At 54.5% G+C, this 27,499-nt stretch overlaps 1 protein-coding gene across 50 annotated transcripts in view; it reads left to right on the top strand.

Moving 5' to 3' along the window:
* Positions 1–27,499, top strand: part of JAKMIP3 (Janus kinase and microtubule interacting protein 3) — a 129,402-nt gene that overhangs the window by 62,352 nt on the left and 39,551 nt on the right. For 19 of the 50 annotated variants that reach the window (XM_070558040.1, XM_070559159.1, XM_070556917.1 and 16 more), the window contains exons 3-12: positions 5,297–5,794; positions 16,012–16,227; positions 17,712–17,831; positions 18,409–18,555; positions 19,518–19,649; positions 21,026–21,061; positions 21,939–21,998; positions 24,633–24,761; positions 25,579–25,707; positions 26,625–26,708. In XM_070558040.1, the coding sequence (XP_070414141.1) occupies positions 5,297–5,794; positions 16,012–16,227; positions 17,712–17,831; positions 18,409–18,555; positions 19,518–19,649; positions 21,026–21,061; positions 21,939–21,998; positions 24,633–24,761; positions 25,579–25,707; positions 26,625–26,708 (1,551 nt within the window). The remainder of the gene's footprint in view (positions 1–5,296; positions 5,795–16,011; positions 16,228–17,711; positions 17,832–18,408; positions 18,556–19,517; positions 19,650–21,025; positions 21,062–21,938; positions 21,999–24,632; positions 24,762–25,578; positions 25,708–26,624; positions 26,709–27,499) is intronic. The other 31 variants (XM_070559720.1, XM_070558631.1, XM_070559284.1 and 28 more) reach the window with 4 other exon arrangements.

The raw sequence follows: 27,499 nt of genomic DNA, 5'->3' as shown, positions 1-27,499 counted from the left end.
AGAATAAGAAGCGGAAAACATCCCTACAGACAAAAAGCGTCCCAGCATGACATCCTCTAGGACAGGTGGGAGTTATGAGGGACGACTTCAAAAGGAACTAAAAGACATCAAGAACATGAGATAAGACATAAACAAAAGCATAAATCAGAATTAGAAAAATGTGTAAATAATGTCAGGATACACAAAAAAATAGAAATAAAAAAATTTTAGAAATAAAGAATAAACTAGAAGAAACACAAGAGCATACAAACACAACAAATAATGCTGTAAGAGGAATAGAGGTAAAAATGAGGGAAAATTTAAACAAAACAAGAAAGAGAAAAGGATTTGAAAGAAAGTGACAAATATTGAAAATGGGCAAAAACAATCCCACATATGGATAATCGAAGGTCCTGAAGAAGAAAGCCCACTCAAGGAACAGCACAAATACTGAAAACTGTAATTCAAGAAAACTGCGCTAAAGTTAAAAAAAATAATAACAAGAAGAAACTACTTATGCAAAGAGCAAACCACAGGCCTGAAACTAGGACCGGGAACAACCAACACTGAGACGTGTTTGAGTAACATCAAAGGAAAGAAAATGTGGGCATCGAGGCAAAAAGAACATGTGACTTACAAGGGAAGAAAATTAGATCATCAGCAGATATTTCACGGCAGTAGCTTAATGCTGGAAAAAGAATGAGTAACATATTTAAGATACTCAAGAAAAAAAATGTGAGCTGAGGATTTTACATCCAGTAAAACTGAAGTTCAGGTGGAAGGGGCGTGGACAAGCTGTCGTCAACCTGCAGGAAGTCAGGGGACGTTGTTCCGTGATCACGTCCAGGGGCCTGTTGAGAGGGGGCCTCAGACCGCCAGGCCACTAGAGTGACGTCGAAGGTGGGGTGACTCTGTGAATGAGACCTCACTGGTGGGGAGGCCCTAGGAGGCACCCACGACCTGGGCTTAGTGGTGGCCTGGTAGGATTTGTCTGAGCAAATTCATTGGGAAAATGATATACTTTAGAATGCCGCAGGAAAAGAACTAAATGAGAGAACAGAGGGAGACAACATGATACGTGATGGCTGTGTGAGCAGAGGGAGAGAACATGGTGCATGATGGCCGTGTGAGCAGACCGTGCACACATGGCATAACATGACCAACAGAACAGAGGAACGTGAAAGCCAACCATTTTCAGGAATCGTGATCAGTGGGGACAGAATTGATACTATAACCGTTGTATTTTAAAACTGTCGTACGTCTACCGTGGATAGAAGTCAGTAATTATGGATGTTCTAATTCTGTCGTCTTCTGTCTCCTTGAGAACAAGGACTCTCAGTGTGAAAGGATGGAGATCAGAAGTGACGTGGGGAAGCTGAACAGAAGCCGTACTTTCAACTGTAAGCTGTACATGTCAATAGGAACTTACACTGTTTAGCTTATATGCTTAATGATGGAAGCTGTATGTCTGTCCCCTGGAAAGGCCTTACGGCTGTGACCAACCCTGGAGCAGCGAGCAGCCCTCGGGTCCTGATTAATCTTGAAAGATCATTTCCCCTTAAAAGAGACCAGGGCGACTGGAGAACAGTTGGGGCAGGAAATGAGCACAAAGAGCCTGGAATATCTTGACTCACCAGAGAGCACGGGAGCCTGCTAGGGTCACGTCACATTCAAAGGATTCAGGGCCACCTGGAAGACGTTCCCACCAGCCACAAATGGACCCTCTCAGCCCCGCGAAGACTGACGAGTTGAAGCCATCAGCTGTGTTAAATCCACATGTTCCTAAAGAAACAGTTAACAGGTTCCCTTCTGAGGCTGGCAAGGAAGGCGTTCATACCTTGAAACCTGGGGAATTTAAAAGAAGGAATCAAGCGTCTATCCCACTATTCCCCTGGGCACCAACAGAAGCATCCGCCCTAAGTTGAGACACTCCTCAGACCCATGACGCCTGAGAAGGCGAGAAGGCGAGAAGGCAGAGCGGTCGCAGGCCACATCAGCCAGCACCCTGGTGTTAGGAAGGTCCTGGGAGGCTGTGGGTGTCCATGAAGGAGACAGTTGTGGGATCTCAGGGAAACATCCCAAAAGCTTCTTTGGCAGAACAATTTTTTTAACAAGTTGTTATGAAGCTGGTGTGTCCCTAAAAAGATCTGAGTCATGTGGCGCTATTTTGGCTGGGCTGTTTAGGTTACTTAATTCACTCTTTTCAGTGCTCTTTCTGGGAGGGGAGCCTTTGATCCACCCCCAACATGTTGTTTTGAGACCTCTGGCTGTCTCTACTCCACCCACTTTCTCCCCCTCCTGCCAGCTGAAGCCCGCACTCCCCAGTGTCCTGGTCCACGAGCACGTCCCTTCCATCCATCAGTCTCCATGGTACCAGGGAGCTTGGCAGTTCACGGTCCACTTAGAGGATGGAGCTTCGGAGAAAAGCCCGCTGCTGGAGATGAGTGGTGAGGGACGGCAGAGATGGGAGCCCCGTGCATTTATGGAACGCCTTTTAGCCAACCTCCCAGGGAGCCAAAGGGACTGCGTCTTCATCTTCAGCACGTTTTGCTCAGAATCGCAGGTGAGCAAGGCAGCCTAACAACGATGCTTCGGTGCAGGAAGTGTCTCCTGGGAACCTCACGTGTCTTGCCTGTTCCTCTTTCACTCAGTTGCCAAATCCCTTCCCATCCAGCTTGCGTAACCGAGGCAGCCTTCGTGGAGGATGCAGGATCCGAGGGGAGCCCCGCTGCACCGTTTGCACCGACAGAAGCCAATTGCTCCAACCAGCTGATGGCACATTGGAGGCCATGCTGGGACCAGGGACGGAGGGAGGGAGGGAGGGTGGGCGTGTTGGTTTGATTCTTGACGGGCTTTTCCCACGTGTCTGGTATTGACTCTGGCAGAGTCACGGGCATTGGACTGAAGGGTAACCGTGAGCAAGTGTGTTATCACTCAGAACTGGTTGGATCGGAGCGAGGATTCAGCCCCATCTGACCTTGAACTCTTCCGCAGATACTCTTTCCTCCTCTGCTCTCCTTCCCTGCTCCAAAAAAGATCTGCTCTGTGACACAGGCTGCATCTCTTTTCTTTTGTCTGCTCATTGCCATCCAAGAAGTTTTCACGGAGATGAACGTCACCTCCTCTACGTGAGGGAAGGAGAGCTGGGCTCTGGATCGGCAGGTGCAGGCCGCACCTCTGGCTCCGCCACGTCCACCTGCTGCGCCCGACCCTCAGCGTCCACACCTCACGGTGGGGACAGTAGTGCCTTCCCCCAGAGCATGTTCTGAAATGGCACCAGTGGACTCCCCTAGAGAGTAGAGGATTATTAATTGTCACCCCCACGTGACTGGGAAACACTGTCAAAAATCTTGCTTTTTGCTGTCTTGAACTCAATTTCTACTGGAAAAAAGGGTGATTCATCTTAAATGGAAGATGGATAAATATCTTTCTGCTTTAGGCCTTTAGCAACAATTCAGTTCGCCAGCCAGAAACCCAAACAGCTGGACTGATGGTCACTCTGCCCCATGTGCTGCTGGGGAAGTGTCAGGGGCCCTGGGAGAGTCTAAGAGAGAAGCACAGCTATTAGGATTTCTTCAGGCGTCCTGGGGTCTGAGCCATCCTAAGGGAAGACTCGGGGTGGGATCCCACCAGACAATAGGACTGCTGGTCGGCGAGCACCAGCTGAGCGAGTCAGTGTCACACGTCCGTCCTAGTGGGGAAATAAGAGCGGACAAGGCTGACATGGCTGCCGTGTCCTCTCCCAGGGGGATCTGCTCTGGCACAGTCAGAGAGAGATGGCTGAGACACTTTTGGGGAGTGATAATTGCTGAGAAGAAAGTGACACAACGTACTAGGGGTGGGCGCTGTGGCAGGCTGGGCGCAAGAGCTTCTGACCGCGGGCGGCTTCAGAGGCTGCTGGCCAAGGTTGCAGGAGGGCACTGGGGGCAGCGGGAGTGGCCCTGAGGAGGGGGGAGGCGGGCCTGGCTGGGGCAGAGTGAGCGAGGAGGGTGGAGGGCAGGCGTGTCCAGGGTTTGTGGGATCAGAGCTTACACAGCTCTGCGGGGAAGAACCCCAGACTTCGAGGGGTGCCAGGCCCGTGGAGCGTGGCTGAAACTCTGGCTTGTTCTCCCGTGAGGACCCGCCCCTGGAGGCAGCTCAAAGATGCATGGATGATGCCCTCCTCCTCAGCTGTGAGAGAGCGCCACATTTATACTAAATGCACTGGCAGCCGGGGAAGAGGCTTACGCAGGGACCCAAGCGATGAGCTCTCTCCATGGAGAGTGGGAGCCGGGGAGGTGTCAGGAGGCGGTGCCGGGGGAGCAGGGAGGTGGATAGACTCGGGGTGCACTCTGAGGTGGGGTTGGCAGGATTTGCTGATGGTTTGGGGTGGGACGGGAGGGAAGGACGGGATCTGAGGACCATGGCCCCACGCAAGGTGCCATGGACTGAGGATGGAGACCTCGGAGCTGGGGGGCAACGGAACGCCTGTTTGGACACATTAAATGTGGGGTGTCTGTCAGTGGCTGCTTTTCTCTCGGCCCGGCAGGAAGCAGATGGCACCCGAGGCGTGCCTGGAGGGAGGCAGTGAGGGGCTGAACTCGGTGCGCCTGCAGTGGGCCCTCTCCTGACTGTAGGCCCAGGGCGGATCTGGATTCCAGCCATTCTTTCATTCCATAAATAGATTTTGAGCATCGGCTTTGTGCCAGATGGCAGGTAGTGTGGTCATTTAGCCAAGGTCGAAGCTTCTAGATGAAAATAAAACATCCAGTAAAAAAACCTGAGTGTTTCCAAAAATCCAGGTATCAGACATCTTCCACACAGACGCTCAGCTGCTAGATGGGTTTGCCCATTTGCCAAGAATGTCACAGAAGGTAAGCGTGGCACCCCTCGTTATTTGGGCCAAAGGGGGTGGGGCCAAAGCGGCTGGAGGGCAGGAGCCTGGGCCCCTACAGGGCTGTGCCAAGAGCATCCCACCCGCTCTCCTGGAAGATTCATTTCAGAGCTGATGGTTTTGCCCTCCTCTGCACGGCCTGTTCCCAGATGAAGCAGCCAAGCAGATTTCTGTGGACTGTGTGTCTATGGTCTTACTTTCCAGGCTAGCAGCGCTTCCAGCCTCGAGTTCCCCTGCGGACACCTTTGGGTGCATATTCACACTGTCCACCCATAAGTGTTGATTCCATTTTCAACCCCCATTTTAAGGAGACATTCTTGAATGGAAGATAGCACTCAAGTTTGAAAAAAACAAAAACAAAACTTTCTAAAATTTGTGATCAGGTTTCAGAAAATGCAGAGGTCAGTTCCCAAACAGCACAAAGGTCCTGCTATTGTCTTTCAGGTCAGCAGAGTGGAGAGGGAGAAGAACCAGGAGCTGAAGCAGGTGCGGGAGCATGAGCAGCACAAGAATGCCGTGCTGCTCACGGAGCTCAAGACCAAGCTGCACGAGGAGAAGATGAAGGAGCTGCAGGCCGTGCGTGAGACGCTGCTGCGGCAGCACGAGGCAGAGCTGCTGAGGGTCATCAAGATCAAGGACAACGAGAACCAGCGGCTGCAGGCGCTGCTGCACGGCCTGCGTGATGGCGCCCCCGACAAGGTCAAGACCGTGCTGCTGTCCGAGGCGAAGGAGGAGGCCAAGAAGGGGTTTGAGGTGGAGAAGATAAAAATGCAGCAGGAGATCTCTGAGCTCAAGGGAGCCAAGAAGCAGGTGGAGGAGGCGCTGACGCTGGCGATCCAGGCCGACAAGGTCAAGGCCGCGGAAATCAGGAGTGTGTACCACCTGCACCAGGAGGAGATCTCCCGCATCAAGAAGGAGTGCGAACGGGAGATCCGCAGGCTGGTACGTGGTGTGGGGCGTGGAGGTGGCGCGGGGCGGCGTGGGGGCAGCTCTTCTGCTTGGGTCTCGGGCCTGTTTCATCAGCAAAGCGCACCTCACATCATCTCTGTTGGTTCTGAGGACTGCAGGGATGCAAGCCTGTTAAAAGGATATGGTTCAGAACGCACACGGTCAGGCACGCACAGGGCAGGCTCAGCTCCAGCCCTCTGCCCCACCCCTACCAGCCACACCAGCTTTACTTGTCATTTCTAGTTTGGGTCAGAGCAAGACATCTTCAAGTTAATGTTCCCCCTTCCCCTCAAAAGGGTTTACTAAAGGATCGCTCTTCTTAGAGTGCTAGGTTAAGCTCGGAGCCAAGGAGGGACCAAGGTTTAGTTATGGCATGCTCCATAAATAGCAGGTTCTGCAGTCTGTCCAGCTCACTGGATCCAGAGAGACAAGGCCAGAAGGCCCACAGTGGGATGGTCATGGGTCCCAGAGGCCTTCCTGACATTCCTGTGCTGTGAGCACTATCTGGGATAGCATTGCTCTTAGGCTGGACCATCTGAAGTTGCCATCTTTGCAGGTCAGGAAGGGTCAAAAGTTGGCAGCTTCATCTGGTGCACCCTAATGGTTCCAGAGACCAGGCATCCCGTGGCAGACACGGGTAGAGTCAGTGTTCTCAGAACCCCAGTGCTAGAAGTTGAAGAGAATATTCAATTTCTTAGAAGGATTGCTCCTCGTTCTCCTCATCACTTGGAGCCTGGTCCTTCTTGGTAATTTGAGGGACGTGAGCTCTGCCTTAGAAGTGTGCTCCATGCCCCCTGCTGTAGGCTTCATCAGGACTCAGCTAGCTTTGCTGCTGGCCATACTCGGGGTCCCCAGGATGCCCCTCAATGGGGTGCAGCCAGCTTTCCAACCAGCACAGCTGTATACCCAGGCCGCCTCTCTCTGCTTCCCTGGGACCCTGTTTTCCAAAGTGCCTCCAGGCTGTACCCCATGTTGAACTTCCCAGAAAGGGTGCCATCATTCTAGACCCACAGCCCAGAAGGGAAATGGAGAGCTGTGGAGCAAATACAACTTTGCCATGGTGTGCATTGGGGGCCCTCAAATGTTCCCAACCTGGAGGGTCCCCTGTCCTTTTCCAGGGTGTCCTGTTCTGAGCTCCCCCATACAACTCTCCGTCCATCCCTGAGCCATGTGCTGGCACCACGTCAGCACCCGCTGCCTGGGTCCACACGACCCTGCTTCTGTCTTTGGATTCAGTGCTCGCAGTGGAGGCAGGTGGCCTTATCTCTGTGACCAAAGGCTTAAAACAAAACCAGCGGTTCCCTCTGGTCCTCCCGCTTCCCTGACTTGGACTCCCCAGAGGCAACAACCTGCAACTCTTCTAGCTGATTCTTATGGATTTTATTCCAAATTCTCAAAAACATGCTCAAACATCTACTTCTTGATTTCTCAATTTTAGCTCCTCCTCTGCTCCCCCATGGCCTTCTGCCCTGCCCCCCACTCCGGCCACCCCCTAAATTCCATTGGCCAGGTCTCAGCAGGAGCAGATGATGCGCCCAAAACAGGTAACAGAAGAGACTTCAGTGAAGGGGCAGTTCACAAAGGTGCGGGCAGAGACCCACTGTGGGTGGTGACCGCAGCCGGGGTGAGCCATGGCCCGAGGGAAGAGGACAGCGTGAGGGCTGCAGCTGTGGCAAGGGCTATGGGACAGGAGCGTGGGCTCAGCCCAACCAGGGAGCCAAAGCTAGCAAATACCCAGACCTCCCACCCTCCCACCTCTGCTTTTCATGCTCCTGTTGGCCAAACACAACCAGAGGTCAGGAGGTAGGAGCACAGGGCCAACCTCCTGGGCACAGAGCCGAGGGAGGGGGTGGGCAGTGGATCTAGGGGGGCATAGAGAAAGGCTGTCACTGTCACTTGTCCTTGGGACTTCATCTTGAGTTACGTGGATATTTGCTGTCTGTATCTTTACTGCACTGTTATTGCTACTTCTGTCATTCATGAAAGACCCAAGTGACTCACAATTACATTACCTTTCTTGCATGCACTTTTGTTTTCCTTGGAATTAATTTTTTCATTTGCTTAATTTTCTAAGTGAATGTCACTAATTCACGCTGAGTTTACAACGGGAGGGTAAATCTCCTCTCAATACTGTCAAAAACCTTAGACATCCATCCGCGTACCTTTCTTTGAGACGTCCTTCCTGGAGCGCCCTCTCCTCCTGTCTCCACCTCCACTGTTTTCTCCCTAAGCCTGCCCTTGTCCTGATTCCCTTTGTCCACATCCTGGGAACGCCTTCTATCCCTCCGGTGTCAGATCCCTCCCTCCCGTATCTTCCTCTGTTTTGATGTATACGTCTCATCTTGGTGGAACATGTCCTCTAACAGCTTCTGGGAACAGAGAGGATGGGGAATAAGTCCTGTGAGACCTCGTGTGGATGAGCTTCTTGCTCTAACCTCACACTTGGTGTTCTGGCTGGCTATGGAGCTATAGGTCGGAAACTAATTCCATCAGGAACGTGACGGTATTTCTGCATTGTCTTCTAACTCCCTGGGTGGCTGTTAAGAAGTTGGATGCCATGCTGATTCCTGATCCCGCATTTGGCCCTGTTTCTCTTCCCGCCCACCACCAGAAGTTATAGGGTCTTCTCCTAGAGCTCAGAGCATCCTGAGGTCCTATGGCGGAGCACCTGTAATGTGAGTGTCTGTTCCTGTCAGGAGCCCTTTCTAACCAGAAGTCCGTGTCCCTGTGCTCCAGAAAGGTTTGCTCTGTTGTTTCTGTCATTTTCCTCCCTCTCTTCCTTCCAGAACTCCTGTTAGTTAGGTGGTGGACTTTGGAACTGATACTCTTATTTTCTTATTTTTCTCTCCAACCTTGGCTTTTCGTTCCCCTTTCTAGGAAACGTCCTCAATTTTCTCTTCCAACTCTTCTGTTTGATTTTTTATTTATACTATCATACATTTCATTCTCAAAAATGTTTATTCTCTGAAATAAAATCCTTTTGGGATTCGCCTCTCACTCATAGATGTGATCGCATAGGTGTGACCTCATTTCTCTGAGAATAAGAATTATAATTGGCTGTTTGAAAAAAGTCTTCTTGGGTTCCTCTCATTGTCCATATTCCTTCAGGGGCCCTTTTTGCTTCTTATTCGTGCTGGCTGCTGCCGCTCACGTTGAAGGGTTTCCTTGAGTGAACAGGGACCCCTCACGTCCTGGCAGGGACCTGACAGGAGGCCGGGTGTGCTAAGCGGGGTCTTCCCTTTAAGGTGAACTGGAAGAAGTGCTGCCACTCTGTTGGGGACTTTTTCCTTTTATCTTTTTTTGTCTTTTCCCATCAAAGAATTCAATTCAGCATGCTAAAGTAAAACAAAGAAATTAAAGACGTCGGATTGGAAGGAAGAGTTAAAACTGTCTTTTTTGCTGGTGACATGACTTTGTATGTGGGAAACCCTAAGGAATTTCCCAAAAAAGAACTGTTGAATGATTTCAGCAAGGTATCAGGATACAAATCACCATGCAAAAATCAGTTGTACTTTTATATACTAACAACAACAAACAATCCACAATAAAATTTTAAATTCTACTCATAATGGCATAAAAAAAGAATAAAATATTTAGGAATAAGTTTAACAAAAGATGTGCAAGACTTGTACACCGAAAACTGCAAAACATGGCTGAGAGAGACTAAAGATGAGCTAAGTAAACAGCGATCCCATGTTCATGGATTGGAAAACTCAATATTGTTAAGATGGAAATTCTCCCCAAATTAATATACAGGGCAAGCACAATGCCGTTAGAATCCCCACGGGCTTTTTTGCAGGCATAGGCGAGCTGATTCCAAAATTTATATAAAAATGCAAGCATCTCCCTCTGTTCTGTGGGTTATCTTTTCATTCTTGGTGGTGTCGTTGTGTGATCTAAAGCTTTAAATTCTAAAATAGTCTAACTTGTCCATCTTTTCCTTTAGGGTTGGTGCTTATCATGTCTTGCTTAAGAAATCCTTTTATTGTGAAGTTAGGAAGATTTATCTTTTTAAAACCTCATGGTTTTGTCTTTCCTGCATGAGTCCTTGCCCCATCTGGACTGTGTGCTCGTATGTGTGTGCGTGCCTGTGTGCGTGTTGTAAAGTCGAGACCCAGTTAGGTTTTTTTCATATGGATACACAATTGTCCTAGCAGCCCTTACTAAAAGACCATCTTGCCCCCGATTCACAGTGCCACCTCTGTCATGTGTTGAATGAGCTTTCTAATTTGCTCCCCCATCTGTCCCTCTGGCTTTGTAACGCCTCCACTTCCAGAGGAACAAGGCTTCCCACTTTGTTCTTCTTCCAGAGTACCCTGACTCTTCTTGGCCCTCCAGGCTTCCGTAGAAACCTCGGAGTTGCTTTTCCTAAAGAAAAAACTGCTGGAATTTTTATTGGGATTGTAACTAAACTGTGAAAGGGTCCATTTTAACAGAGGGTATAATCATGCTTCTCATACAATATACAATAAATCCAGGTCAAAAATTTTATTTAACTCATTAGTTAGGGAGGAAACAAGTAAAAAGTTACAACCAATTCAAATGAGGATTTGATCTAACGGAATTTATGCTCCCTACCTGGCAAAAATCATTTGCGATGCCACGAACAGGAATCGTTCCTGTCTGTGGACAGGACGTGTTTGCATTACCGACTGTTTCCTCCAGGTAGACGTCTGCTCCACAACCGCGGTGCAGCCTCCTCAGAGACGAAGGCGCCCACCTCTGTGGGGTTGGACAGCCCTCAGAGGCTCCAGCATTCCCAGAAAAAGGAGCCAGAAATCTTTTCTTGCTCTTTTCAGTCTTCCACAATTTTTCCCTGTAGAATTCATAATCAATTTAGGGAATCTCATTTATTTATCATTTCAGGGCTTGAAGACATACAATTAGCAAGAAGAGCAATATTTCCCCTTTGAGACATCCACCCCAATAGTCCAAAACTCTGCATGTCATGCAAGTCCAGTGGGGAGGGAGTCCACTGGGGGCTTGCATTCCACCCACCGCCTGGCTCGCCCCCTCCATCAGGTGTCTCTGTGAGAGGCTGGTCCCACATGGCGGCTGGGATGCGCTTTCTTCTGCTGGCCTTGCCCACAGCTTCCCCCAGCTGGCATCAAAGACACAGCTCCCCTCACCCACCTCAGCCACTCTTCCCCAAAGCCCAACCGCATTATATAATATATAAAATAATATTTTGTTTTTGTGCGATTTAAATGAAATAATGAAAAACACAAGTGACGTGCCCAGCCCTGTGCCCTGCACACAGGAGGCGCTCCAAGGGTTGGCTTCAGTGGTGGAGCCAGTTCAGGTCCCCCATGAGCCCAGCAGAACAACCAGGCTACGCCACCCAGAGCCAGGAGAAACAGTTAAATCCTTGTCTTGACCCAAGAACCCTGTGTGCTGGCCGGAGGTGCAACACCCAGTGGGGGCACAGAGGTCTCAAAGAGAAGCCGTGTGGAAGATGGACAGGGTCAGAAGGTGGGGACCAGCAGGCGCACCCCAGACAGAGCAGGGCAGTGCTGGGGCGTGGAGTGGGCTGTGAGGCCGCCCCTAGGGGTGAGAGAAACCAGGTTGTACGGGATTCAGTGATGCCCCACATTGACCCTGTCACAGTGGGAGGGACCTGAGGGACCAGAGGTGCTTCTGCATCTGGGCACGTATCAGAATGCCCCAGTGGGGATTCCAGAAAGTATTGCGGGATCAGGACCTCCCTGGTGAGGCCAAGGCCCAGTGTTTTAGAGCCCCAAAGGACTCTGCTGCATGGGGCCCCTTGATCTTACAGAAGGGGCGCATGGGCCTCCGAAGGCTCCGGAGCCGACTTCTCAGCTGTGTCTGTCCTGTATAGCATCGGTGGAGAAGCTGGGCCCCTGGGTGGGGCGGTTCCTGGCCAATGGGCAGGGAGCGGATGTGGCTGTGGGCCCCCAGAGCAGCCTCGTGGCACATTCATGTCCTGTCATTACTGGATCATGGAGGAATGTTTGTCGTGCATGCAGCTACTGCACGCTAGAGTCCATTTGCTGACATACGAGCTCAGACTGTTATTAAAAATTCTATAAAACCAAAGAAGTACAGGCAAAACCCAGATCGGGCTTTCTCCTAACACTCTGTGATGTATTTCATCCCTCCTCGCCCGGCTGCCCAGGCAGCTAGCTGAAGGGGAATCTAACAAGCAGAGTCGTCAAGGCCCAGGACAAGAGGGCTGCGGGAGTGAGGGGCTGCCCCCGCGGGGCTGCAGGAGTGAACAGCCTCAGGGAGGTGGGCCGAAATCCAGGGAGGTCCTCAGCCTCTGATGGAGCCTTGCAGAGTCTGGGCACGGGTCTCTCTTAGAAATGATGTTATTCTGTGTGGAGGCAGCTTTGTCACCTCCCTGGGCCTGTGGCTCCAGGGCAGTTCTTGGGTTTTTGCTGAAGGTCACAGATGGGAATTCCAGCCCCCCACAGCCAGATGCTGCAAAGGCTCTTCGTGTGTATTTGCTCTCTCGGGAGCCATCCTCACTGGAGCAGGTGTGTGCTCACCTGCACTGCGCCAGGTGCGGGAGGTCCCACAGGTGAGGACCAGGAGTGACTCTGCCCCATGGTTCCCCATGTGGGAGCTGCCACAGCTACAAGTGGCCACACGGGGGCAGGCGATGGTGCCCTGGGATGGGACATGTTGCAGGGGGACCTCAGCACTGTGGGGCAGTGTTGGATCCTGTCAGTGTGCTTTGCAACTTGGGGTGCTGGTGACGTGCAGGTTCCCAGGCTCTGCCTAGAAGTTTCAGCTCTGTGCATCTGGCTGAGCTCCTCTGTGCTTGGGGCTGAGTCAAGGTGGGTGGGTCATGTGGGGAGGACAGCTTTTCTCAGCAGAGGCATCCTCCGGGCCTCAGCATCCTCCTGCACACTCCTTCCCTAGGGACTCACCACCCCCAGGGCTTCAGTCAGGTTTCCATACACCCTCTGTAACTGGGTGGGGGGAGGGAGAGCCTGAGGGAGCTCATGGAATGAGGGGGTGGAGGCTGGGGGAGCTCAGGGGATGAGGGGGTAGGGACTGGGGGAGCTCATGGGATGAGGGGGTGAGGGCTGGGGGAGCTGATGGAATGAGGGGGTGGGGACTGGGGGAGCTGATGGAATGAGGGGGTGCGGGCTGTGGGAGCTGATGGGATGAGGGGGTGGGGACTGGAGGAGCTGATGGGATGAGGGGGTGGGGGCTGGGGGAGCTGATGGAATGAGGGTTGGGGCTGGGGGAGCTGATGGAATGAGGGGGTGGGGACTGGGGGAGTTCATGGGATGAGGGAGTGGGGACTGGGGGAGCTGATGGAATGAGGGGGTGGGGGCTCGGGGAGCTGATGGAATAAGGGTGTGAGGGCTGGGGGAGCTGATGGAGTGAGGGGGTGGGGGCCGGGGGAGTTGATGGAATGAGGGGGTGTGGCTGGAGGAGCTGATGGAATGATGGGGTGGGGACTGGGGGAGTTCATGGGATGAGGGGGTGGGGACTAGAGGAGCTCATGGGATGAGGAGGTGGGGACTGGAGGAGCTCATGGGATGAGGGTGTGAGGGCTGGGGGAGCTGATGGAATGAGGGGGAGGGGGCTGGAGGAGCTGATGGAATGACGGGGTGGGGGTGGGGGTGGGGGTGGGGGAGCTCCTGGGATGAGATGGTGGGGGCTGGGGGAGCTCCTGGGATGAGGGGGTGGGGCCTGAGGTGGGAGCTGGTGTGGAAGCTATGAGACTCCAGTAAGGATTCTAAGTCTCGGTACCTGGAAAGCCTTGCAGGATTTTTAAACCACGGGAGTGATCAGATCGGATTCTCGCTTTTTGGCAACGACTCTGTGGTTGTGAGGGGGCAGATTGTAGCAGGCACAGGAGTGGACATAGGGAGGCCAGTTGGAAGCCACTGCAGTGGTCTGAGTGAGGGAAAGTGGCCATAGGGTGACCCCAGTTTCCTCTTTGAAAGCACCTGTCCTGGGCTCTTGGGAGAGCTGGTCACCCGGATGCCGGCATGGGTCGGGTATGGGGTGGGCGGCGACATAGGATGGAGGACAGAGCTTGTCCCCAGGCACTCTCTGCAGCCCTGTCCCCCAGGACCCCACAGCCCCCTGGGAGGGAAAGGGGGGCCAGGGCAGCGGTTCAGAGCCTTGAGCTTCTGAGCTTCACCGTCGGACACTGTGGTAATCTGCCCTTGCAGGAAGGCAGCACGAATGCAGGGGTGCAGCCCCTCTGTCCCACGCTGCCCGTCGCAGCTTCCCTGGCCTGGCTGGACATTGGTGCCATCCCATTACTTGTATTGGAATCTGTGCCAGGGGTGGAAACAGCCCCCTGTGTGTGAGGTGGGGACCCCACACAGTCCCACAAAGCATGTTCCCCACCTCAGCTGGGCGTCCATGTCACGCATATGCTCGCTCTCCCTCACAAACGGGCCTCTGTGCATAAAGTAACGGAATGGGAAGATGTAGGAACGCGCCCTTGGCTGAGAACTCTTGGCATCTCAGGCATAACTGAGACGCTGCGTGAGAGACTGTGGCTCCAGGAGGACCCCTCGGAGACCTTGCCCCGATCTTACAGTGGTTTCCCATCTTCAGAAAATCAGCTCCTGCCCCCCTGTGCAGGCCACTTTCCTCTCATTTCCTTTGTGAGTGGATCATGAAGCTCCATGTCTGGGTGGGTCATCGAACTTGGCCCCATTCCCGGACATGTCCAGGTGACTTCCCAGGGAGGTCTGCTTTTTGGTCCAAACCATCTGCATAAATAGCTGATTGAAGTGGGATCTGTCTCTGGAGACTTCTCCTCCTGTTTCCTGATGGAAGAAAAGTGATGTTTCTAAAGTGTCTGTGCATGAGAGTGTAAATGCTGGCCACAGAATTTAGCTGCTCATTAATATGATTTTATTCCACTGGTCTCTTTGTTTTCACTAATTGAGTGTGTTGCCTCTTTCCTATTTCTGTGTGCTGCAGTAAATGGGAATTTAGCAATTAAGGATTTCTTTTATTCTGTTCACTTCAACGTTTGCCCATGAATTCTATGATCCGGGCTAATTAGACATGTCGTGTCTTTGTTTCCAAGCTGACGTGGCAGATTTATTAGCTCATTTTAACCGTAAACAGCACGTAGAGCAGGAAGATGTCCTATCCTGGCCTGTTGTTTGAAAATATGTTTTGAACCGAGTCTTCTTGTAAATCTAGCGCTGTGTAGAATGACTCCCGCGGCGCCCAAGTCTGTCTGTCTGAAGAAGCAGCAGTGGGGCCTGTTCCGCCTCCCCCTCCAAGGGCGGCGACCCACCCTTTGGCCTAGGAAGCACATCTGGCGGCCCGGAGCCCGGATGAGGGGCCCTGGATGCTCAGAGGCAGGTGGCAGCTGTGTCGGGAAGGGCTTCTTGGAGCTGTCAATAGGTTGGGCGCTGTAGGGAAAGTGGGCAGGGATCCCTCACAGCTGCCAGCTCGGCGGCATGCAGAGGCCTGGGTGGGTCAGGCACACTGGGCACTCCTGTCCTCCCGCCTGGAGTTGCGTGTCCAGGGGCCCCTCCCGGAACCTCAGCTGCCTGCAGACAACCGGGCAGCACCCCTGCTTCCCATCCACACTCGAAGAAAGGCGAGAGGCGGGGTGCAGAAGGACGAGAGTAGTGGCTCCACACACTGTCCAGCCCTTCCCAGGCCCGGTGCCCCTCGGAGCGGACAGGAAAGAGGCTGTGGGCCTTTCGCCCCAGGCTTCTACTTCTCCGCCGTCACAGCCCACCTGTTTTAAGATGACCCTTGCTCATCATACCCTCCATTGATGGGATTCAGGGATCTCAGGGAGTCCCCCTGCTCTGCCCAACGCACAGCAGGAGGCAGGAGCTGGAGGTGGCCTCTCAGGACCCTGCCAGGCCATGCCAGCCCCCAGGCCACCCAGGAGCCTTCATAGGCCAGCATGGGAAAAGATGGTCCTGCAAGGCACCCAGGGAGGCTGAGAAGGGGTGCATGGAGTCCCAGGAGGGGGTCTTCAGCTGCACCAGCTGGTCTGAGCCGGCAGAGCAGAGGCCAGCCCGGACAGGGGAGTCATGCTGTGGTTGGGGCAGCAGGGCTCCAGGCTGTTGGTCCAGGGCTACTTGCTTTGCTTCCCCTCTCAAAGCCCAGAGATGCTGGCAGGGCTGCCGCCATGAGGATCCCTCCCGATGTTTGTGCGCAAGTGTCCTCTGCCTGTTTCTATGGTAACTGCAGATCTGTATCCTGCCTGCGTGTGTGATTGTGTTCTGTTCTCCTTGTAGATGGAGGAGATAAAATTTAAAGACAGAGCAGTCTTCGTGCTGGAGAGAGAGTTAGGGGTTCAAGCCGGGCATGCTCAGAGACTGCAGCTCCAAAAAGAGGCTTTAGATGAGCAGCTGTCCCAGGTCAAAGAGGCTGATCGGCACCTGGGCAGCCCCAGACGGGAACTTCCTTATGCAAGTGGTGCAGGAGACGCCTCAGACCACTCGGGAAGCCCTGTAAGCACCTCCTCATGCTCCGCCCGGCCACCCCAGAGTCACAGACAGACAGCACCATGCACGGCTGCATGGCCTGTGCGGGCAGCTCCCGGGGAGTCCAGAGCCCAGCTCCAGAGTCCAGAGGCAGAGCGCTCCTGCCCTGGGGACGCTGACTGTGTCTGCAGCCCGGCCAGCCAGGCCCTGGACCCCTCGGCTTAACTGGTTTGGCTGAGAGGGCGAACAGACGTCCTTCCTTGCTAACGTGGCATAACTATGGCCTTCACTTGATCGCCCTGCCATGGACCCCCAAGGCTTCAGGCTTCCTGCTGGAGCCGCCAGGCCCCCAGGTTGCTAAGGGTCCCTGGTACTTGCTGGTGGTGGCTCCTGCCCTGGGCTGGTGGGAGATGAGTCTGTGCTGCCTCCATCTCCACGCACAGGCTTTGCCTTCCGGCCCAGGAAGGCTGGCTCCCAGCTCCCTGCTCGCCCACATCTCTGGCTTTGACCTCACACAGTGATTTCTGCTGCTCACATCACCAGTCACCCTCCCACCTGCTTTTCGTGTGACCTGCCACTTTTCTGCTTCTCCTCGGGCTGCCATGACAGTGCAGGATCAGCCAAGAGCCACACGGCTGTGACACCATCCATTTCCTCATTGCTGCTCCTCATTCAGAGCCCTCTGGAGCGGTTCTGGGAAATCCGGGAGGGGGGCTCCAAATTCCACAGGCCCTCGACGGGGGTCCTTCTGGGTCTGCTCCCTGGCCTCTCCTGCACCTGCTGAGCGAGGAACCGTCCCTCAGTCCTTCCTGGACACGCGTTTGTTTTCTTTGAGGGTGCAACCGTGTCTGAGCTGAGCCAGCCCTAGGAGAGTGACATTTCAAGAATAGAAAATGACATTTTGTAATCTTATTATCAATGGCTTCGCTGAGTTAAAACCAGCTCCTGCTCTGGCGCTCGATAGATTGCGTTAACTCCAGAGAGATTCTGAAACTGGATCAAAATGTTTCCACTGATTTTTGAGTGAAGGTTCCAAAGTGACCTTTTAGACACTCAATTGGAGGGAGCAGTCTTCTTGGGAAACTAACTTTTGAAAGTTTTAGGTTGAATATCTTTTCCCGTGTTCGTGTTCTAATACTAGGAAGATGATGTCCCTCTCTGCCTGAAGCACGGGGCAACCCCTTCCTGAAGGAGGCAGCAGGGCCCGGGGGAGAGCAGGGAGCTGGTTCCCATCTTTTCTTGGTGTCACCCACACTTGTGCCTGCATTCGCACGCCCTCACCCTCCACATTTGCATACTTCTGGACATTTCTGCTCCTTCCCTCCGTCCCCATCATGCCGCTTAGGAGGCAGTCGCCTTCCCTTTGGAGGGTCCACACCCGCCCCCCCCGCCGTGCAGAATCATGGGCGATCACAACACGGAAGTGCTTGGGTTTCCATGGTGTGTGGGGATTTGAAAGATTTTCATGTCTGTGTCTATGAGCAGTTATTTGCAGTTAATTTTTGTTTTAGGAACAGCAGTTGGATGAAAAGGATGCTCGGCGCTTCCAACTTAAAATTGCAGAGTTAAGTGCAATCATTCGGAAACTTGAGGACCGAAATGCCTTGCTGTCAGAAGAAAGGAACGAGCTGGTGAGTGACGGAGAGGCAGCGGGGGTAAGGGGGAATCTTCTGGGTCCTATGGTTTTATGGCTGCAGCGTGGGGGGAGCCAGGGGCGTCCACTTCCAAAATCCCTTGTAGGAAGGAGGAGTGATGGTGACAAGGGCAGGCGTTGTGTCCAGGCCTCTGGGCAGTTTCCAATGAAACTTTATTAACAAAACCGGATGAGGGGCCAGATGTGGGCCTCAGGTGCTGGTTGGCTGATCTCTGCTCCACATTATGGGGCAAAATTATCCTGAGTTCTGCACATTATTGGGATGTGTGAGGACCTCGCCCTTCGGTGGCGCCATCACTGTTAGTCCTTACAGCCACTGAGATTTCCGAGTGATTTGTCCTGCAGGTGTGTGACTTGCTCAAAGTGGTCATGGCCGGTCATGAGCCGGGTGGGTTTACTTTGGCCCTCATTGGCAAGATAGAGCATGGGCCCCACACGGCTGCCCTTCGCTGTAGCTGAAGGTTGTGCTGCTCAGTTTTCTGACTCTGCTTGGAGCTGTTGGTTCTCTGTCACACTTAAAAACCTCACACTGTGTAATTAATTTTGCCTTTCAGCTAAAGCGTTTAAGAGAAGCTGAAAGTCAGTACAAGCCATTGCTGGATAAAAACAAGCGCCTTACTCGGAAAAATGAAGACCTGTCCCACACTTTACGTCGAATGGAAAACAAGTTAAAATTTGTCACCCAGGAGAACATAGAAATGGTAGGGGCCTGATGGGGTCTGGCGGGCCAGCAGGATGTGCCCACGCTGGTGCGTAACCAGCTTCTCATACTCAAGGTTTGATAACGCCATCCCTGGGCCAGGCTTTCACTCAAGCCTCTGATCTCACGTACGTTTTTGGGGACAGGAACCGGCGCAGACTTGCGCCCTGGGGGAGAAGGCCTTAGATGCGGGTCTCATATCTGAGGGCAGAGGGTCACAGGTGCCTGCCTCTGGGAGTGACAGAGTGGATGCGGAACCGCTAGGAGGTCACTGAGCAAGTCACTCCCTCCGCCTCCAGGCCTGTCGCCCTGTCCAACACCAGGGGCCTGGATGAGCCATCGCCCAACTCTGAGAGTCTCGGGCAGAGGTAGTGGACCCCAGGGACACTGGCCGTGGGGGGAGGGAGCGAGCAGGCCAGGCACGGGGCATGGAGCCCGGGGCAGGGGAGGTTCCACTGCAGCCGCGCCCACAGCGGAGTGTGTGGGTAGCCTTGTCATGTGCATTCCTTCTGGCCCTGAGGGCCTTGGAGGCCCTGAGCAAGAGTTTAGGCAGAGTAATTCAGCATGATGTAGGGGAGGCAGGCAGGGGACCCTCAAGCCCTTCTCTGCAGAAGTTCCCGTCTTTCCACGCTCTGAGTTTGGCAGGCGGCAGAGGGTGAAGTGGCACACGCAGCTCACCCAATCTCGTCTTTGGGGTGCAGAGTTGCTCCATGTGCGCAGTCCAGGCTGCATGCCCTGCCGCTGCTGGGGGGATCCCCCCGAGACACAGGCCTTGTTTTCCCTGGGCCTCTGTAGCCTTGCTGCTCCAAGACCTGAGCAGAGAGGCCCCCTCGCTCCACAGCCAAGGGGTGACCAGTGACTGCTCAGGCGTATGCAGACTGAGCGAGGGGATCCCCAGCTTCCCCATCACCTAGGCGACCACCTCATTCCACCCCTTGTAATGTCCTCTGGCTGGTTTTTCAGAGACAAAGAGCCGGAATCATAAGGAGACCCAGTTCCTTAAACGATCTGGATCAAAGTCAAGATGAAAGAGAAGTTGACTTCTTGAAACTTCAAATTGTGGAGCAGCAGAACCTCATAGACGAGCTTTCCAAGGTGATTGGGCGCCTCACCCATCCTGGCTCTCTGCCGCCCCACAGAGGTCACGCCCTCGGCCCCTCACCCTCCGGCTCTGGGGGTCTGGCCAATGGGCAGGAGATGGGGGAGGGGGAACCTGCATTTGTCCTCTCCCTCCCTGGGGGTCCATCTTGGGCTGGGTCCCTCCACCCTGCTCATGCTTGAGGTGACACTCCCCAAAACGCTCTGATTCCTGTCCTCATCACTTTGGGCCGGGGGTCTCAAGAGCAGCAGTACTGCTGGGATTAGTTCCTGGGCTGCCATAACTGAGCCCCCAGCTGGGGCCTTCAAACACAGCAGCTTCTCCTCTCACGGTCTGGAAAAATCCAGAATCCAGGGTCAAGTGCTGGAGGGGCTGTGCACCCTCCGAAGGGGCTAGGGGAGTAGTCGTTCTGTGTCACGAGGAAGCTCCTGGTGGCCGTCGGTCACATGACTCTGGTCTCTGGCTGTCTTCATGGGGCCTTCTCTCCGTGTCTCCCTCTTCTCTTCTCTTCTCTTAAATCCCTTCTCAAGATCCCTAATTTAATCGCACCTGCAAAGACCCAGTTTCTAAATAAGGCCACAGTCCAGGTTCTGGGGATTAGGATGTGGACATATCTTCCTGGGGGCCCCCTCCAGCCGTCTACACTGCCTGATCTCTGTGGCCCCTCACCCCCAGCAGGATTTTGCATCGTCCTCCATTAAACCCTCCTCCCATCATCCTGATTTGGGGCGCCTTCTGCTTCTTTCTGGGATCCCTACCAGCCCCCTAGTCAGAGCACTGCAGAATGAGTGGCCTTGGTCATTCTTGTCCCCTGGGGACAGTGGAAGCGATGGCAGTGTCCTTCTCTGTCTCTGGTGTGACACGCGGCCCGGAAGTGCTGGCCTCTTGCTTCAATGACTGAAGTCGCCTCCAAAATGACGTGAGACTGGATGGGAAGATGCCCCTGCCCCACGGCTGTGGGCTGGGGTCTCGCGGATGCAGCCTTCCCTGACTGTGCCTGAGGTCTGAGCTCGTGCCTCCTTCAACAACACGGTGGTTGTCAATCCCCACAATAATGAGAATTTATGGAAAAGGAAGAAATCTTGGTCAGTTACAAATGCACATTATTTCTGAAAGGCTAGTGACAGGCCCTCGACCCTGAAGAGAAGGCCCCCTGATGCTTCTGCAGGTTCATGGTGCCCTCAGGGGGCAGTTTAAGGAAGGAGGAAGGACTGTTAGGGCCAGGTAGGACCCTCCCTCTCAGGGCGAGGGGAGAGCAATGCTCTCTGCAGTCAGGAAGCGGCAGGGGTTTGGGGCAGCTGGCAGGGCTCTGGGGTTCCCGTGGGGCAAGGTCTGTGCTCTGATTCCCCGACGTGCTGTCCTCTCTTCCTAGACCCTGGAAACCGCCGGCTACGTGAAGAGTGTGTTAGTAAGTACCACTCAGTATCTCTGTACTGACATCGACACCCATTTTCCGGTGCCATTGTCCCTGGGACCCCTCCTATGCCGATGGTCCCATCTGGTCCAGATAGAAGCGGTGCCAGTATTCTGGGTGGATCCTGTTCTCACAGTGCCACCTGCCCAGAGGCTCTGCCGTGGTGACCCAGAGCACCCATCCGTTAGGATCAGACAGGTGCCAGGGAACGTTGGCCTTTGGGAAAGCCTGCAGGAGCAGCGCCCGGCTCTGCTCATTACCCCTTTATTAAAGACCGGGGGTTGGATGGCTCCCCTCTCTGGAGCACTCTCCCCACATGGGTTCCTCCCCCCTCCATACTGACCGGTTGTCGGGGCCTGGCTGGTTCACAATCACAGTCATGAAGATGCTGCATAGCTCCCTGGAGAGGAACGGGTCGTTGGTCTCCTTACGTGTTTATGGGGGTCTGTCTCCACATGCACGTGTACACCATTTCTGTGGACATCAGCTCAGAGAGTGTCCAGGAGGCTGGGCCATCATCCCTCCCAAATTCCCGTTTCTGTGCGTGTGCCACTCTAAGCCCCTGGCCCCTGCATGGGCCCCCAGCTGCAGACTGAGACGGAAGCTGGAGGATGATGGAGCGTCGTGAGCTCAGAGCCCCCCAAATGGGCGATCCCTCCTTTTGTGCTGATCCTGAGCAGAAGGATGAGCCATCCAGACCTTCAGAGCAAACTGCCCTGGACGGGGCCCTGCATTTCGGTGTATTTATGATAATATGGGCAATATGCCAATCTTGAAGTCCTCCTCTGAGTCCCTTCAGATCAGGACAGGAAAGATTAAACTGATAGAGCTGTTCAGCTCCTTAAAAGGTCTCTTCCACTGGTTTTTGCAGGAGCGTGATAAGCTTTTAAGATATCGGAAACAAAGAAAGAAAATGGCGAAACTCCCCAAGGTAGGTGGGAAAATGTTGACCTGTATGTACATAAAACGTGTATTTAAAGAAACCACGTAGTAAGAAACACTCTCTTTATTTAGAAGTGAAAAGAAGAAAATTTTATTATTTCTGAAAATTGTTATTGTGAAATAACCAAAACAGGACCCAAAGTAAATATTCTTTTGATAACTTTAAATTTAAAAATTCAACCTTTTTTTCTTTTAAATTTCCAAGAGAAGATATGAATTAATGCCAATAGTGAGGAGGAGGAGTCAGCCGTGGGATGCTGGCCCTCCTGCAGAGGAGTTTGGATTCCCAGGTCTGCCTGGGACACACGGCCCGAGGACCGGCGGTCTGTGCCCCTCCAGGGCTGACCTCTGCCCCTAGGGAATTTGAAGACCTGGGTTAGTTTCCCTGCAGTACAATCCTTTTTGACAAACCTATGGTTTTTGTTAGAGATGATTTGGGACAAATTCCTGAAGGACCTAACTTGTGTCCTGCTTTATGCAAAATGTGTGTTTATGTATTTTGTTGTTTAATTTTTGAACAATCACCAGTGGTGCTCATACAAACTATTAGATATCCCCTAGGAACAAATACTGGCTCGTCTGGCCCTCAGAAAGGCCTGCAGGGGGAGTGAGAGGGTGTCGGGGCCTCTCTCTCCTCCGGATTATTTCAGGGTATTTAGAGATTCCTGTCTGTTGAGTGTCATACTGTGGCAGCTGCGTGTCACTGTGATGCTGAAAGCTATGGCTCCAGGATTTCAAATACCAGCAGGGTTACCCCTGGTGGACACGTTTCACTGGAGCTTCCAGACTAAGACGGACCAGGAAGAAGGACCTGGCTGCTCACTTCTGAAAAAATTTGCCGTGAAAACCCTGTGAATAGCAGAGGAGCATTGTCTGATAGAGCACTGGAAGGGGCGAGGATAGCACAGAGAGACCAGGCAGGGTTCTGCTCTGCTATCCACAGGGTCACTAGGAGTGAGAATTGACTCAACGGCACTAACAACAAATTTAGAGATTATCTGGAGGCCCAGAAGCCTGACAGTGCAGTTCCAACAGAGTGGACTGGCTGGAGGAGGCCCACCCTTTCTCCTGGGCCCCCAGCTGTCCAGGCGCTTTCATGAGACGGGAGGAGGGAGAAGCTGGCGAGTCAGGAGCCGTCAATGAGCAAAACGGGCTCAGGGGCCAAGGACAGGAGATTGGTTTGTGAGGTCTGGAGCGCTGGCCACAGTGACTCCAGCCTCAGAGGCCGGTGAGCTTCCATGAGCTGGAACATGAAGGAGCGCGATGAGGTTTCTACAGGATCATTCTCATGGCTTTAGCAGAAAGACCCAGGAGGCTGCTGCAGGCATCTGGGCCAGGGCTAGGGAGAGTGTGGCCGGGAGACGGACAGGAGGGGTGTAGTCAGAGCAGATGACAGACACGGCAAAGGAGGAGGTAGAGGAGGCCACGCTGGCTGACGGGGCTGAGGCTGGATGATCCAGACCAGGGGTGCCGGCAGGAGGGCGGCGTTTAACAAAGCACGTTTGTGCTTGCTAAGTTTGCCCCTTTTCTGGATGTTTCTGTGGAGAAGTCTGGAAAAGGGTTGGAGGTACAGGGGCAGCATTTCTGGGAGAGGCCGGGGCTCCCCTCAGCAGGCGGTCAGCACCTGGGTGCCTCTGTGCTCAGGGTGGGGGCGGTCATGGGGAGACAGGGAGGCTGAGGACATAGGATGTCCGGGGAGGGGTCAGAGGAGGTGGCCTCGGTCCCCTCTGCTCTGCGCCAGGCTGCACCACCAATTGTAGCTTGTGGGCCAGTAGGTGGTCCCGGGGGCCCCAGGGAGGCGTTTCACTGGAAGGTCCTGGCACAGGAACCAGCAGGGAGACCTGGTGCCAGATTCCTGGAGTCACCCAGGAAGGAAGGAACCTTGAGTGTGACAGAGAAGATGGTGGGCTTGGATTTTGTGGTATTCTGAAACAAGATGAGGAGACCTAAGTGTTTGGAAGGCAGGGAGGTGAGCAGAGCCAGTGGGGAGGGGGAGCAGCAGGCAGAGGGGTGGGCAGGGAGGGGAGCCAGCATCACGAAGTCAGAGGGGAGCCGTGGGGCGTCCCTCGGGCAGGGCCTCTCAGACGAGCTGGTGAAGGGCCTGCCTTTGCTTTTCTGTTTATTTTTGTTCCATCCTGTCAAGGATTGATCCTTTTTAAAATGCAGCAAAAATGAATTACTGGAAAAGCGATCACACGCTAAACGTTAAGGCCAGTGCTCATGTTGATCCCGTGTCATGTCATCATGCACAGGGGCAGACGGTTGAGCGCCACTGCCCTGAGGAGCCGCAGAGAGAGTCCCCCACGGAGGGGCCTCGTTCCCCTCCATGAGGGTTGGTCTGCCTCTCCGCAGATGTCCAGGCCTGCTTTCCAGTCCACCCTCCACCAGCCCCTGCTTCCAGAAAGACCATGATGGCGGCCACCTTGGCCTGCGGTGGGGCAGCCCTGAGTAGACTCCCGAGGGGGCAGTTGAGGATGGAGACCAGGGTGCGCTGGGGGTACGGCCAGGCAGCTGGCCCCACAGCTGGGGAAGGGGCAGGGGAAGGCCCAGAGGCCCCATGGGAGCGGGCAGCTCTGCTGGCAGGGTCTGGGTTTGGCCTAACACAGTTCTCTTTGGTCAGCAGCCGGTTGTCGTGGAAACCTTCTTTGGATACGACGAAGAGGCTTCCCTGGAATCCGACGGTTCTTCCATCTCTTATCAAACGGACAGGACGGACCAGACCCCGTGCACCCCAGAGGATGACCTGGAAGAGGTACCTTCTGCAGTGGTTTCTGGACAGGCCTGGGCGGGCGGGGCGTGGGGGCAGGTGAATCCGGATTGGCATTCTGCTCCCTGGAGGCTGCTCTCTGGAGAGGCGGGCTAGGTGGCCCTCACTGGCTGTGCCGCCCAGTAGTCCCCGATTTTACCCAGTGAGAAACACTCCCCATTGCTGGCTGCCTGGTGGCCGGTGTGGCCCCTTCCTTTGAATGCATGCCTGGCATTGTGCTGGTGCCCCCTCTGCAGAATGGTGCAGAGAGCTCCCGCCCTCTCAAAGGGCTGGAGAGGTGCGGGGTGAGGCAGTCTGAACCACCCAGTGATGGGGGTCGGCACCAAGGCCAAGAGCACATGCTGGTCACTCCTGGTCACTGCTCCCCTCCCACACCAGAACTGTGGCTTGTTCTCCTCTGAGCAGCAAATCTTTCGGGGCCCAGTGCGGCCCTCAGAAGGCAGCAGCAGCCACTTCCTTCTTCCTGGGGCAGCAGGTGTTGCTGTGTCTAGAAGGAGGCAGGGAGGGAGCCTGTAATGTGAGGCAAGTGGGGAGGAGACGCCCTCCCGGGGCTGTAAGCCTTTCATAGCACCCAGCTCTCCTCCCCTGACTCCAATGGGGAGAGCAGCCTCAGGTGAGCCTGGTTAGGAGTGGAGGGTCCCGGGTTGGGGCAGCCTGGCTGGCAAGCGGGAGCCCAGCTGAGCCCCTGGCCCCCACCACTGGCCTGAGAGGCCCTTGGCCCCAGGGCCTCAGGGCGCCCCTCCCAGGGGTCCCCAGGTGGAGGCCCGGGCTCTAATGCCGTGTGTCTCGTGCGCTTCTCCAGGGCATGGCCAAAGAGGAGACGGAGCTGAGGTTCCGGCAGCTGACCATGGAGTACCAGGCCCTGCAGCGAGCATACGCCTTGCTGCAGGAGCAGGTCGGAGGGACGCTGGACGCAGAGCGAGAAGTTAAGGTCTAACTGACTTCTACTCCACGACGTTCCGGCTCCTGCTGGGCTCCTCCCCGCTTGACCCCTGGCCATGGCAGGGGGACTCGCATCGCTCCACCTTCAGGGCCTGCTCTCCCACAGTTATTGTCGGGCTAGCGCTCACCGAGGCAGTTAAGATCCAGTGTTTGGGAAGCTGCCCTGGGCTGGGACCAGGGCCAGGGCGGGCACACCTGCCTCCCCTAGCTGAGGACCCTCAGACCCTGTGCCCAGCTGGCCCCAAACCTCCCATCTGTGTGCCCTGGAAGCTGTTCACGGGGGAGCAGGAGCTCACTTTGGAATAGAGTGCCCTGTGGCTTGGACGCCACGACAGCAAATTAACTCAAGGGAGGGCAGCCCGGACCCCCAAGAAGCCCAGGTGGTGCTTGTGGGGGACTGTCACACACCAGGGTGCCGAGGGCGGGTCTTCTAAACGGGGGACAGGCTCCCGGGGAAGTAGTTAATTGAAAGCAAAATCTGGAAAAGGAAGGGAAGACAAGGCCAGTGGAGGGGCCCGTACTGTCTTGGGTCTGGCTGGGCAGACCACTCAGCAAGCCCATCTGTGCATGTCGTCGTCATTGTCATCCAAGAGACTACCCCTGTGGCCAGCACCCGACCGGGCTTAATTGTCCTCATGGGGTGTTTCGTCCTGTACACGAGGATTTTCCCTAGTAATCCCTCAAAATTAATCTATAGATCATCGCTCTGTAATCTGAGCCAGGTCGCTTGCTTCAAACAAGGCTTAAAGTTCTTCCTTTCTTACAGAGCGCTCCTTCCAAAGGAGTGAACCGCCGTTTCTCCATTAGCTGAACCGAAAGGCGCACAGGCCTCTCAAAGTCCCCGTCCGTGTGGGCGTGTCCTGGCTTTTAGAGAAAATTTGATGTCTCTCTCCTCCCATCCTACAGACCCGTGAGCAGCTACAAGCAGAAGTGCAGAGGGCCCAGACGCGGATAGAAGACCTTGAGAAGACGCTGGCCGAGCAGGGGCAGGTGCGTGCGTGGGGCCCGGGGTCCCCTGGAAGCTGGAATGGTGGCCCAGGCCCTCCAGCCGCAGGTGGGGGGTGCCAAGGAGGGCACGTCCCCCAGGCTGCCGAGTCTCCCCTTGATGAGGGTGGTGGTCTGTGGACGTGGTCGTAGGTAAAGATGATTCAGCCGCACACTGAAAGCGAGCCCTCAGCACATCTTACTGTATCACCCCTCAATAAATCATTTGAAAACTGGAAGGAATGTGCTAAAGAAGTTCCACAGAAGCCTTGGATGAGGCAGGAGTCCGCCTGACCATCAATGTATGGCCTCCCTGGACTTGACCCAGGGAGGTCCTACTAGTGCTCTTAGCTCAGGGCCAGGGTTTCAGGTCCCCGGGGTTTGTCGGCCGCTCCCCTCACCCCCTACGACCACCACCACCTCTGGGTTCTTCAAATCTGGAAGGAGGGCATCCATCCCCACTGGCCACAAGGCCTGAGCACCCCTCACTGACTAGCTGGACAGTGCAGCTCCAGGTGGACCCAAGACGAGGTTGGAGGACATCCTCGTGGGGTTGGCAGGGTCCACGTGGGAAAGTGCAAGTCCAGTGCAGACCCCTAGTGGTCCTGAAGGTGTTAATTGCTGGGTGGACAGCTGGATGGACAGACAAGAGAATGACGTGGATGGCTGCCTGGCCACATTGCCACATCCCTCACCTGAGTGGGTGAGGCCCAGAATTCGGTCTGCGGCACCTGGAGCTGTTCACCTGAAACGTGTAGGACCGGCCTGCAGCCCTCCACGCCCGTGACTCCTCTGGG

This window comes from Equus przewalskii, chromosome 1 (genome assembly GCF_037783145.1).
Source record: "Equus przewalskii isolate Varuska chromosome 1, EquPr2, whole genome shotgun sequence".
Classification (NCBI taxonomy): domain Eukaryota; kingdom Metazoa; phylum Chordata; class Mammalia; order Perissodactyla; family Equidae; genus Equus; species Equus przewalskii.
Note: the sequence above shows the minus strand (reverse complement) of the source record. Positions and strands in the feature narration are given on the sequence as shown.